The following is a 12,736-nucleotide window of genomic DNA, read 5'->3' on the forward strand; positions in this document are numbered from 1 at the left end:
TGGATGATCCAAAAATGCTCTTTACTTAGAAATAGATGGAATCCACCTTCAGGGGCACTTGGATTTAATGTGTGTTTGCCTTGCAGACAGTTTTAGCAGGAGTCTCAGCGAAGGACAGTTGTCAGGAGACATAGTAGGCTTTCTCCTGTTGGAGGTGGTGTTCCACCATTGGCTATGATGGGATGGCCAAGATTTATTTGGGTATTCCAGTGATATCCTAGATTGGCAGAGTTTGGAGGGCAGCAGTGTCTGATCTGCACCCAATTGTCCCTGGATTGAAGGAATGAAGCTGTCCCACCATGAGGTGGGAATGAGGAGAATGAAGAGAATGAGGACTTTCACCAGTCAGCTGGAAATGAAAGGAAAGAAGATGGTGATGCTTCTCTCTATCAGTTCTGTTCTTTGCTCCCCATCTGCAACCGAGCAGTTGATTCTTAGCACTGCTGGAGATCCTCCACCAAGCCCTCTTACCACCCTGACTGCTTGACAACCATATCAAGCCATTTTCTTTCTGAGCATAAACTTCTTATCTGAGGCTAGTAGAGTTACAGGGGAACACCAGGAGGTTCAGACATTTTACCTGGAAGGTTTCTTGCAATTTCTCTGAGTCTTTTCATGAGAAAGGATTCAGGTTTCACCAAAAGTTGTTTAGAGCTTTGTCCTTTTTGCAGAACAATTGACATTCCAAATTTTTCTGCCTGGAGGGTGAATTTCACTGAGTCATGCACAGTTCTTGAGATAAAGATAAATCCATCCTTGCAGGTCAGCAAAAATAAAATGACCCGCAACTGCAATGCCTCAAGAAAGTCTTTGCAAGTGGCACTTAAATGCCCACATTATCTGGTCTGACTTGTTCATGTCTCAGCTGTTCAGTAGAAATTACTGGAAATAAGGAAAGTGCAGAAATTTCTGCATTTAAAGTAGATTGGATAGTAAGTGCTTTTGCTCCATGCTGCAGAGAGGTGTCATCTTTGCCTCCAGAGAATTGTAGTGGGACCAGCTTTATAGCTGAGCTTTGAACGAGCATTAGCTCTGACAAGAGTCCAGATTGCTTAGTTCTGAACAAGAGTGGCTTCGTGTTACAAATGCTATTGGGTTATGGATTAATATACAGTGTAATTAAAAGAAAGTCCATCTTTATTGATGCACCACGCCACTGATGCTTTCACAGAGGAAATGGCATGCTGGAGTTCTAAATTCAGGGGAAGCTTTGCAGACAAGAATGTGAGAAAGCAAAAAAGGAAACATTTTTTAAAAGGAATGGCTGCTTTTTACATTTCCCAGTAATGGGCTATCAGTCCCACACCAAGTTTTTCAGCTGTTTTTATCTGAACCTGGAAAAGGAGGAAGAATAGTGGTTGTTCTCCTGAACAACAGTCACAAGAAGCTTTATCTGCCTTGCCAGCTAATGCAGCAACATTGATAAATAGTTTCTGTCCAAACTGCTGTGCCATAAGGAAAATGGGAGAAGAGCAACATGTAAATTATCAGAAGGGAGTTTGAGAGAAGGAGGGATGGTGGAAAACAAAATCTGCAGTTGATTAAAAACTTTGCATTTAAAGAAATCAATTGGCAGAACATTGCTTGGCTGCAAGGATAGTGCAGCCTTCCCATCACTCACCAATTCTGCGGAAACAACATCAAGTGTGGAATTTGGACAGCAAGGGGGTACTGCTGCAGAAGAGAAACAGCAGCCAGGCAAACAAGCAACTTAACCCGAGAGGGCTCACTGAATAATTAATAAAAAATGAAACAGTTTGATTGTGCACGGGCACTGCCCGGTATTGAAGTTGATTAGCTTATACTCCATGATGGACAGCTTGGCTCCAGAAGTGATATCATGAATCTATTTGTCTTTCTGCTCCCTCTGAGCTGTGCCACAAAGCGGCAGGTCAGTGGCACTTGGCTGGCACGTGTTCTAACAATGGTGTTAGCTGATGGCTGGGGAGACTTCAGGGGAGGCCACACTGATAATATGGCTGGGACACCATTTCAAACAGAGGTATCTTCCTTCAGGGTCTTGTAACCTTACGGATATTAACTAAAAACATATTCAATGTTTTATTTATTTATTTATTTTTCCGCCCTCCATGGATATTTGGCAGAGGAAAGGTCATATGGCAACTGAGTCAAAGCCTGCTGACATGACTAGAAAAATGCCTAATATTTTCTGTGTGATTTGAATTGGGGGTTTTATTTCTTTTCCATATGCAAAAATTGTGATTTTGTGCATTTGAGTCTCTTATAGTGAAACAGGAGAGCAACTTTCACCCTTCTGAATAAATCTTTGGTCTTCTTCTGCAAAGTTTTTGATGGAGCAGTTTTACCATCTGTTTCCAACCTGGATTTCACTTGTTCTACATTTGCTTAATTTTTTTCTTAATAAGCAAAGACTTATAAATGCCATTCTAAAGCCCACTATCCTGGGGACATGAATTGCTCAAGGTTTTATTAATCAAATCTAGGACTTCAGTCCTCAACGCTGGTTTCAACAGAAGTGCTACAAGCCTTTGGTTTGTCTGGGGCCGGCATGCAACACGTTTGGCAAGTTGTCACCCATTTGTGAGTAGCCTCACAACTGAAGCTGATGAGCTAGCCTTCATAAATACCCTAAAGGTGATGTTCTGAATATACTACAAGACTAAACTGCTCCCATGGCCTGAGGCATGGGCAGAATGAGAATAAGATCCCAGATCTGGGCTCTCTTTCACTGCAGGCAGTTGCAGTCTGCCTGCAGCAGCCTTTCTGGAGCAGCAGTGGGCACCAGCACCTGCACCCTTATTGCAGAAGAGTTGAACAATCCCAGCCCAGAGGAAACCAAACCCAGCGGATAATGAGGTCCTACAGCTGACCGAAAGCTTGGTGTAAGAAATAGCCATTTTTGACCACACCACGCCCCCTTTTGGAGGGCTGCCATCGGGAGGAGAGCTGGCCCAGCACCCTGGGTGCTGCTCCCTGGGGAGGGCTGCGGCTGGCCAGGAGCAAAGGGAGAGCCCAGGCTGCTGTCAGCCCTGTGAACAGCTGGCCCCATATGCAAGAGTTTTCAGGCTGCTGTGGGCTTTATATGAGAGGAATAAGGCCCTACACCTGCATAAGATGAGGGGAAGGTCCACGTCTGACAATATAAAACCTAGGTGACTCCTCCAGCCTAACAGCTAAGATTTTTTCCCCTTGCATTGTATTTAAAGATCTAAGGAGCCAATCCTGACAACTGTGGCTGTCTCCTCTGCACAGAGGTGGCAGAAGGCAAATATGTCACTTGCCACAAATTTTGTACTCCAGGTACTCCCCACACAACTGCCCAGCAATTTGTTTCACTTCTGACCAGGACGGACCAACTATAGTGCTGAAAAAGGAATTTCCTGTGTAGGCTAATAGAATATGATGGACATACTTCTCTGTACACCTGTCTGCTTCCTCTTACACAGATTGGCTAAATACTCCCAGAACTAGCCACAGTCTAAGCAATACTGTCCCTGCCTCCGATAGGACCCGGAAAGATTTAAGGTCAGTTCAAGATTTGTACCTTGCTTCTTAAAAAGAAAAAAAGAATTAAATATGAACAGGTAGCCCTTAGGCTTTCACAGAAGGGTGGTTTGTGCAACCTTTTGGCCAAGCAGTCTATATTTATTTAAAGTGACTTTGAATCCTTAGTGTCGTCACCTTCAATAGTCAATTATTTTGCTGTTAATCACGGTGTCCTACAATGTTATTCTGAGAGTGTTTAGCTCTGCATGGTCAGCTGTGGGCTGCTTTTCCTTGGAGATTCATTTTCACTTTATGTATTGGATACAGAGCAAATTAAGGTTAGTTTATAGCAGGCTGCTTTCTGCAGAAGCATCAGCAAGTTTACAAGACATCTCCATAACCTTCCTGTGCTATGTTTCAACATATGTATCCTGCAGGGAGAGTCCTAGCCCAGGAGACTAGTGAATGCCCAAGATAAAACACCAAGAGGACTAGGATACCGTGTCCTCCCTCCAATCAGTCCTGTAATGTTGTGATAGCCAAATGTTTTCCCAAGTGAGTCACAGGATAATCTGGCAGGACTTTAAATTTATGAGCTATTTTCAGTTTTTACGAAAATAACTTCTGCAGTTAGGAAATCTAATGTCTGTGTTATTAAGAAGGTTCTAACTAAACCATAATCTGAGCTGAAGCCTCCTGATCTGCCTTTGATTTTACCGAAGCCTGCATGGTATCTGAACACTCCAGTCACTTTATAATCACTGCATGAGGAGTGTTGCTCCAGTCCTAATACTCTGAGCACGCAGGTGAAATTTAAACCACTGGTATGCTTTGCTCTGCAGAAAGACAGATCCCAAGCCAGTATCCCAATGAGAAAGTCACCAAGGACATATTGCTGTTTTGTCAACACTTGTTTATATTTTTCTGGGCTGATCTGTATAATTCATCCCTTTTAACCTTAAAGATTTGTTAAACCATAGCAGGAAGAAAGCAATCTAATGCTTTGCTTTGCTTCCTTTCCCTTAAGGAATTAGTCTCTGTCATAATCCAGGCATTTGTAGAAGCCTATGTGAATACCAGCACAGCTATATCATTCTTATGTATGCTCATTTGTACACCCACATATACACACACAACTTATCAACTTCTCTTTCTGCCCTACCCTGTTGTGGTTTTTGTTTGTTTGTTTGTTTGTTTTCTCTAATACTGATTTAATCTTGTCCACTGCATGTTAACTATTGGATCAGTGAATACACTGAATGAATGGGTTTTCTTGGATTAACAGGAATTCCTAAGTAGTGTCTCTGACTTTTAGTGATGAAAAATGAAGTTAGCAGAAAATAATTCAGATTCCTTCAGTGGTGCTGTCCAAGGATCTTGTCATTTCACTCTTGTCCTGCCCAGGAAGGCAGTGTTTCTTCCTCAAAACAAACATCCAGCATATCTCAATCTATCCACCTCTTTCTTTCTCTCTTTTTTTTTCTTTCATTCACAAAAATAATACACCTTTTCCCTTTAAAAATGTATGAAACAGTACATCCTATTATAAGTCTTTGGGGGGAAGCTGAGCTGTAAAGCTGTGTATCACAAGGAATAAGAGGCATTTGTATACATTGACTAACCCAGATGCCTTGTAAAAATGCAATCTAAAATGAGGTTGACATTAAAAAATTACCATACTTTACAGATTAGATTTCTATTCCTTTTCCCCTTGCTCAACTTAGGATAAATTGTTTCATGAATGGCAATATTGATTTATTTTGCTTACCTGCTCCTCCGTGGCCAGAAATAAAATATTCCAAGAACACAATCAGCACGATGCCTTTATGCTGCATGGCTGTCAGTAAAATATCTGTCCTCGGTGAAGCAAAAAAGAGCTGCAGTAAACTACAGGTTTGGTGCTTGCATGGCTTTTCTGTATTTTCTTTCTTTCTTTCTGCTCACCTTCCTCTTAGTGCAGGGGTCAAGGCTGCTGTCTCATTCTTCTTGTTTTCCTTTGGGTCTGGAGGCTTTTTTTTTTTTTTTTTTTTTTTTTTTTTCTCTTTCAGGGCTCAGATGCCTTCTGGGTGTCACCCGTACATCGCTTCCAATAAATAAATAAATAACAAGGGTTTTCCGTGTCTTCACCCCTCTCCATGCAGCGGGCCGGGGATGTTCACATCCCTGCTGCAGCCCCCTGAATGCACCATCGAGGGCTGGTGCGACGCGGGGAGCTCTCTTCGCTCCGCTCTCTTGCAGATGCTAGTCCGAAACTTTCCTTGCTGCTCCTTGCTTTTGCTGGAGCTTCGTTTTGGCTTCCTTCCCCCTGGCAACCTTCCCTACCCCCCTGGCAGCCCCCGCAGCTAGCCGGGGTGGCGATGGGGTCCTGGCTGCGGGAACCCCGCTTGGGTGGGAGCTCTGCCCCAAAACCCGCTTCCCCTTTGCTCCCTGCAGCAGAGGGTCATAAGAAAAGAGTTGGCTTTTCTCGCTGAGAGCTGATGAGAAGCAAGTGCTTTCCTGGCTCTTCTCTCTTTTCAGTTTGGGTTGCTCGATTTTATTTCCTAGCCCTCCTCCCTCCGCTGGCACGGAAGCCACTGATCCCACAGCGAGCGCCAGGGGCTAAGAGCAAAACCCCAAAGCAGGGAGGGGCTCGCCGGGGCCGGGGGACCCCTGGTCGGGGTCGGGGCTGCCGAAAGGAGCCTGGGGCAGGGGCTGCGCTCAGGTGCGGGGAAAAAAAGAGGGGCTGGAGGGCAGCTCCTGCCTCCCTCCGGCTGCAGCGAGGCTCAGGGTTGGGGTTCCCTCCCTCCGGGGCTGGGAGTTCGCCTCAAGTTTCCTCTCTGCCTCTAGCACATCCCTCGGTCCCGAGCGGGCAGTTCGCCTCTCTGGTCCTGTCTGGCTGCAGAGGGGATTATTATAACATGTGATCTTCTTCCTGTTCTCTTTATATGTGCTTTTTTTTTTTTTTTTTTTTTTTTTTTTTATAGGGTGGAGGAGGAGGAGGAGGATGGGTCGGTTCCGCACCTCCTCGTCGGCTGGGCTGGTCCTCGGTGCGCTCAGATGCAGGCGTTGTTCCCCGGCAGCATCTTCTCCTCCAGGAGCCTGCCTGCCTGCTTGCCTGTCCGTCTGTCTGTCTGCCCGGCCGTCTGTCCGGCCGTGGCTGTGCGGGGCGGGGGCAGCCCCATCAGCCCGCCCCGGCTGCTGCCTGCTGTCCCTTGTCCCTGCAGCACCCTCTGCCAGCCCTGCCGGCACATGACAGCAGCCCCACACCGCCCCCCCAGAGCACCCCAAAGGCAGCCCCAAGGCTTTGGGGCAGCGGGGAAGGTTTGGGGGGGGGATTTGTCCCTCGCAAGGTGGGCGATTGGGAGCGAGCATCGGGTTTATTTCCATAGGCAAGGGCAGACACGAGCTGGGCAAAGCCAGCGAGGGGACTTAAGGCTTCCCTGGGGGGCTGCACAATCCCCTGACACATCTGCCTTCACCTTGAAGTCGGATTTGCCAGCCCCAGATTTTTTTGGAGGTGGTAACTCCAACACCCAGCGAGGCTCCAGCATCAGGGGCAAAAGCACACAGCCCTAGAAATAATTTTAATTCAGGGAGTGACAACCCCTCCCCAACCCACCCCCCAGCTCTATTCTCTCTTTCTTCAGCTGTTAAGGCAGTGTCATACCACTACCTTCTGTTTGATGTCACGGAGGGAAGCAGGCTCAATGGGAGTAGACGAGGTTATTCTTGTGCCCATGTGTGCACAGGATCAGACCTTAGAGGGATTTGCAGAATGTGGGTCATACAAAGAAGAATAAGGAAAGATTTATTTCCCTTTGGGGTGGGAATGTTTATGTAAGGCAGAGTTATTTAACTATGTATTGGAGTAGAATTTTCTAACTTTACCCTTATCTTCCTTCTTCCTTTTTTTTTTTTTCTTTCTTTTTTTTTTTTTTTTTTTCTGTTGTGCATTTTTAATAAGAAAACCAAATAGAAAATTTTAAAATATGTAGGAAATTTTTCCTCTCCTTTTTCTCTTTGCCTTTTGTTTAAAGACAGTTAAAATACTGTATAATTACAAAACATAATTCTCTGTCGTAAGTGACAGTTAGCATCCTTCAGAGGGTTTGAGAGTAGTGTGCTCAGCTCCCCTGGGACGTTCTGAGTTCTTTCAACTCAAGCATCTTCAGTGGGAGCTGGGGAAATGCAGTATGTCCTAGAGCTACAGGCAGTGTGACATTAATGAGATGCTGTCATTTAATAATTGTGCTTTGTCGCCATTGCTTGTTGATTGCTGCCTTTGTGAAAAAAAATAACGTGGCATTTTTTTTTATTCCTAGGTTTTAGGCTTGTAACAAACTGAAAAGTTTCTTCCAGATAATTTCATCAGGCTTAAACTGTGGCACTTGAGAAAATTCCCTGGCCGTGAGTTGTAGTTCCGTGGATGTAATAAAGGTCAAGAAGCTCCTGTATAATTTAAACAACAACTCAAAATGGGGAGCAAAGTTCATGTTGCTCTTTAAGTGGAAAGTCAAAGTTAAGCATATTCATTTACTAGTGATGTCTGGATGGCAACAACATAAGACTTTCCAGTTGTTGTTGACTGTGGGTTATAAAAGTGACTTAAAACTGAAAGCCTTAATTTCTCTTCCCTATTATTGCCTGTCTTGAGGAAAGCAGTAACAGAGCTAATGTTTTCAGTTTAGTACTACTAAAACCCAGGCATGCCTGTGAGCTAAGAGGAGCTAAAATCTAAGGGAGACATTTTGCTGTTATCATTGACAGCTGCTGCTGTCCAGAGGACATCCTGATGACATTTGAGGAACAGCCCATACCCAGAGGTGTCAGGCAGAGAATGCCCATCTTAGCTGCACGGTGTGTATGAACAATAACGTGAATAATGATGATTTGCTTTAGTCAGCTCCTAAACTATAGAAGTGTAAAAGCACAATCCTTGAAGTCTCAAGCAAGGTTCATGCTCCAGACCATGACTTTTGCTGGGGTGCTGGGGGAGCCAGATAATGTGGAAAGTGACTGCTCTGGTGGCTTAGCACAGCACCACCTGACAAAGCACCCAGAGAACAAACAGCAAAACTGTGAATCATTCATTTTGGAGGAGGACAGGAGAGCCAATGGCATGGCACAGAGGGGGTAGGTGTGTCACCTGTGCTGCCTGCCCTCTGTGCTCCACAGGCCTGATTGCAAAAGCCAGAGGACGGGCTGTCCTCTTGGAGATAGCCCCAGAGTGGTGGCACATCTCAGTTGCTTAGCATCTTGTTTGCCTGCACCCTTTGTCTCCATTCCTTGCATCTCTCCAGTTTGCCTTGCCTTTCCTCCTTGTATTTCTTCAGCAACTATGACCAGCCTGAAGGAAATCTGTTGTGGCCTTCCTCTAAACCCTTTGCCTGAAAACAGAGGTCGGAGGAAAGGAATACCCCATGCACCTGTGAGAACCCCTAATCTCACTGCTCAGGAGAAAAAGGTAACGTGGGGTTTCACAAGGCCTCACTTCTCTTCCTTTCAGATAAATGCAGCTAGGAGCAGCAGACCTGATCGCCTCAAATGCTCTTCTGAGTGCCAGCAGATATATTTCTTTGGTGTTATATTTTCAGTAATGAATAGTGAGACAAAATACTAGAAACTTTTCTGCGTGCTTGCTTTCTCTTTCTCCCTAGGTTGATTGATATGAGGGAAATTTGACACACAACAGCATTGTGCATGACTTTAAATAGCTAAACAAGAGGCCTTAGACTTCAATGCTGTCAATCCGGCATTGTTCCTTGGAGATGAAATTATGAATGCTGCTGCAAAAACGCTGCGTATGTATGGGAGTGAATACTATCCCCTCAAATACAGTTAACATGAAATGTGGCAAATCACCATCATGGTTCAAACTATGTATCTGTATGTTTGCATAGGGATCCAAAGATAAGTTAGTTTAACCAGCAGTCTGAAGCATCCTGGCATTTAGACAAGCTTGTAAGGGATTGAGTTAATTATTTGTCTTTAGTTGTGTAATTCTTTTTCTGCCTCTTTTTGTTTAAATAGTCTGTGCACACTCTAAAGTAATCGTTGAATTATTTCATGCTAGAGACAATAATATATATATTTAAAAAAAAAAAAAAAAAAAAAAAACAGCAGTAGAAATTAGTGTCCAAGGGGTGGACATCCTTAGGAATTTTGTGCATGATGGGATAAGGTTGGTTTCTTAGTTTGAAAGCCTTTTGCTTCATCACATGTAACTTACAATGTGACTTTCTGGTCAGAATGCAGAAGTTCATTCCCCACTAGCAAGTTACATGCAACTTCCTTGCCCTCGTGGGAGTTCCTCATTGGCATCAGCATGTAAATTCTTTCAAAGTCCACTTCCACAAGCAGAGGAGAGCCCAGCCAAGGGGTAGGAGGAAGAACAGCTGTGAGATATCCAAAAAGGATTTACTTCAATGTCAGGAGCATTCATGGCAGAGGCATCCAGTCTGTGCCTGGGACAGCTCAGACAGATGGAAATGTGGCTACTGAGTGTGTGGAAGGAAGCTGTGGTGATAGTTGTGGAGATAAAGGAGCAGGGGGTGAGCTTCACTGCCTGGTAGAACGTTGCCAACCATCTCCACTTTATTCCTTTCCCCAGGAGAAGTTTGCTTTATCATGAGAAGTCAACATCACAGGGGAGAAGATGGTATCTCACAAAACAATGCCAAACCTTACTCTTTACCTGGGGAAAGATTGGTAATGACAAAGCCCTCATTCCCTATACAGAAACTGGAATTGTTTCCTGCCTCCTTTAAGTGTTCAAGGAGACAGCAGTAGACTGCTTTTTTGGTCCGTCTACTGTCTAACATCCTACCCTCATCTCTCCTTCTTATCTACCACATGTGATAAAAGGTCATGCTGACTGGGTCTTTTATTAGCCTGTTAAAAATTTAAAAGCTTCCTTTCTGATTTATTTTACTCTTAATCCTCCACCTTAAACTCTTAACAGGGTTAGGGGCTCAGATGGTATTTATTTTATATCTGAAAGGCCGAATCTCTTTTATAAGAGGTGTTTCATGCTGGGAAAAGGTTGTCTGTCTACAAGGTGGTTTGTAAGTCTTGAGACAGGCTTCCAGATTTTGTTGGCAGTGTGTAATGCTGAGCATATTGTGAGGCTTGTCATTATGTATGACACCGCGTTCATTTTCTAATTGAAGTGTTCATGGGAAGCTTTGACAGTAGTGAAGTTAATAATGCTCTGCTAATTTTCTCACAGTAAGGATCTGTCCCTCTCTTCATATGCTTTCATTCTGACGTTACCCTTTTTTACAATAATGATCTGTAGTAGTGCCTTTTTTTTTTTTTTTTTTAAATTTTTGAGGCTTCCTTTTGTGACTGTAACAGAAATCCTATAGGCAAGATTTATAAAGTTCTGCGTGTTTTGGGGCTTGCTGAAAGATATACAATTCCTCCTATCATATCAACTTTAATCTCTTTGGATAAATCAAGCTATTTCTCAGAACTGATTTTTGTTTATATGTTTCCTGAGTCCTCTTCCTTCTGCATTCTTTGCCTGAGGCCTGTAACATCCACATCCTCTCCCTTTCCCTCTGCAAGAGGAAACTCTGGTTTTCTGTTTCTCAGCATCTGTATCTTTGTGTAAATATGCTGCAAAGCAGATATCCCTAAAATCTTACGTGTGCTGTGTCCTTTGCAAAACAAGGGCATTGCATGCTTGATACTCATTGACGTTCCAGTAAAGTCAGTGCCATTTAGGAAGAATGTACACTTTTTGGTGTTGCTTAGAATCAGAAAAAACATCACATCTTCATCCATGTAGCAGTTCCCTTAACTTTGAGCCAAATCATATTACAGTTTCTTTCTCCCCAGCACGATCACCTGCTAGCTGACTGTATTATCACCTGTGTTTCTGTCCCAGGGCCCTGAGGGAGTTAACAAGCTGTGATGGCTCTAACCAGCCTCACCTGAGAGCTACACACACACACACCCCCTCTGCCTATAGGCTTAGGGGCTCCATTTAAGCTTAATTTTACTTCCATTGGAGATTTGGCTTATGTTAGAGCTCTGTCATGGGAGTCTGCCTGTGCCTAGCCAGGGGCCTAACTGATCTGGACCCCAACCTGTAGGATGACTTGTCATTGAGCCTGCCTTCTCATTATGGGCCTTCTGGTAATCTCTGAGCTGTATCTCCTTCTGGCAACCATCATCTGGTCCAGACCTGCATTCCTGATTTCACTGAGATCTGCACATCACCATGGCCTTGCCTGATGACCTAGACTCCTGTTTGAACCAGGCTGCCAGCCCTGGGCTGCCCTGTTTGCCTCCCTTGGGCATTATGGGCCTGGGCCATGGTGGGTGAGGTGCCTGCCTGTTGGCTGTTTTATTCTTCTTGTCTCCCTGTCTCTCAGGGAGCAGCTGGTCTTTGCTGCTTTGTGATGTCCTGGTATGAAAAGCTGAAAACCAGAGCCTGTGAAGTTGCATAGTACCTGAAGTTCCTGTTGAATTTTCTGGAGAAGAAGCAAGACATTTGTCCTTAATGGCTGCTTTACATGCCTAGAAATTAGGCTGCTTTTGGATGTTTGTATATGGATTGGGAAGGCTAGCCTGGTGTCTTCTGTTTTGGAAAGTCTGGATGATAGAGATCTTGGCATACTTTCCCAGCCAATGGGACATTTATAGCAACTGCTACTCAGAAATTGCTGTGTTTACTTCCTAACAGCTGATCTGAGCTACGGCCTATGAGTGAGAATACATGCAATCGCAATTTTGCTTTTACATTTGTTTAGATAATAATACCACAAATGATTTTGGACCTGGATGTCATCACACAGAAGATTGGATGACAAACAACATCTCTAGTGGGGAAAAAGCAGAACTAAGAATGGTTCTCATTTCTTCTCTTCATGCTTCCCTTTTGCCCCAGTAAATGGGGCGAAATATTTTGCCCCAGTAAATAGGGTGAATGCAAATTTTAGTGTTTTTTGTTTGTTTGTTTGTTTTTGTCTCATGATCCTTAAATTGGAAGTCTTGATCAAGGTGTTAGAAAAGGAGACTGAACGCCATTCTCAGAGGCAGTGGCTCTCTAACAAACACCAATGGACTAACAAGCTGGTATACTTGGTTTCTCAAGAGAATCCCACAGCAAAACAGTTGATAAACTGGAGCAGGGTTTCATGGTTTCTTTGGAGTACTTAGTTGACACTGAGAGTCACTGAATCTTGACTAAATGGCAGCAAGATCTTGGTTTGCTGTGTAAATGCCAATGAGAACCAAAAAAGGACCTTCTACTAGTGATTAGAGCTTATGAACAAAAACT

The 12,736-nt window shown here is 44.1% G+C and overlaps 2 protein-coding genes across 3 annotated transcripts in view; one reads left to right on the top strand and one right to left on the bottom strand.

Annotated features, from left to right (window-relative positions):
• The window catches only part of LOC309881753 (netrin-4-like), a 55,435-nt gene extending 49,061 nt beyond the window's left edge, over nucleotides 1-6,374 (bottom strand). The window contains exons 1-2 of one of the 2 annotated variants that reach the window (XM_082768071.1): nucleotides 5,413-6,374; nucleotides 5,237-5,320 (exon numbers count right to left, since the gene is read on the bottom strand). In XM_082768071.1, coding sequence (XP_082624197.1) covers nucleotides 5,237-5,303 — 67 coding nt within the window. In that variant the 5' untranslated portion in view covers nucleotides 5,304-5,320; nucleotides 5,413-6,374. The remainder of the gene's footprint in view (nucleotides 1-5,236; nucleotides 5,321-5,412) is intronic. The other variant, XM_082768072.1, reaches the window with a different exon arrangement.
• Nucleotides 6,375-8,655: 2,281 nt separating this feature from the next.
• Nucleotides 8,656-12,736, top strand: part of UROC1 (urocanate hydratase 1) — a 38,936-nt gene continuing 34,855 nt past the window's right edge. The window contains exon 1 of the mRNA XM_082767962.1: nucleotides 8,656-8,911. Within this exon, the coding sequence (XP_082624088.1) occupies nucleotides 8,786-8,911 (126 nt within the window). The 5' untranslated portion in view covers nucleotides 8,656-8,785. The remainder of the gene's footprint in view (nucleotides 8,912-12,736) is intronic.

The sequence above is a fragment of the Aythya marila genome (assembly GCF_965140915.1).
Source record: "Aythya marila genome assembly, chromosome: 10".
NCBI lineage: Eukaryota > Metazoa > Chordata > Aves > Anseriformes > Anatidae > Aythya > Aythya marila.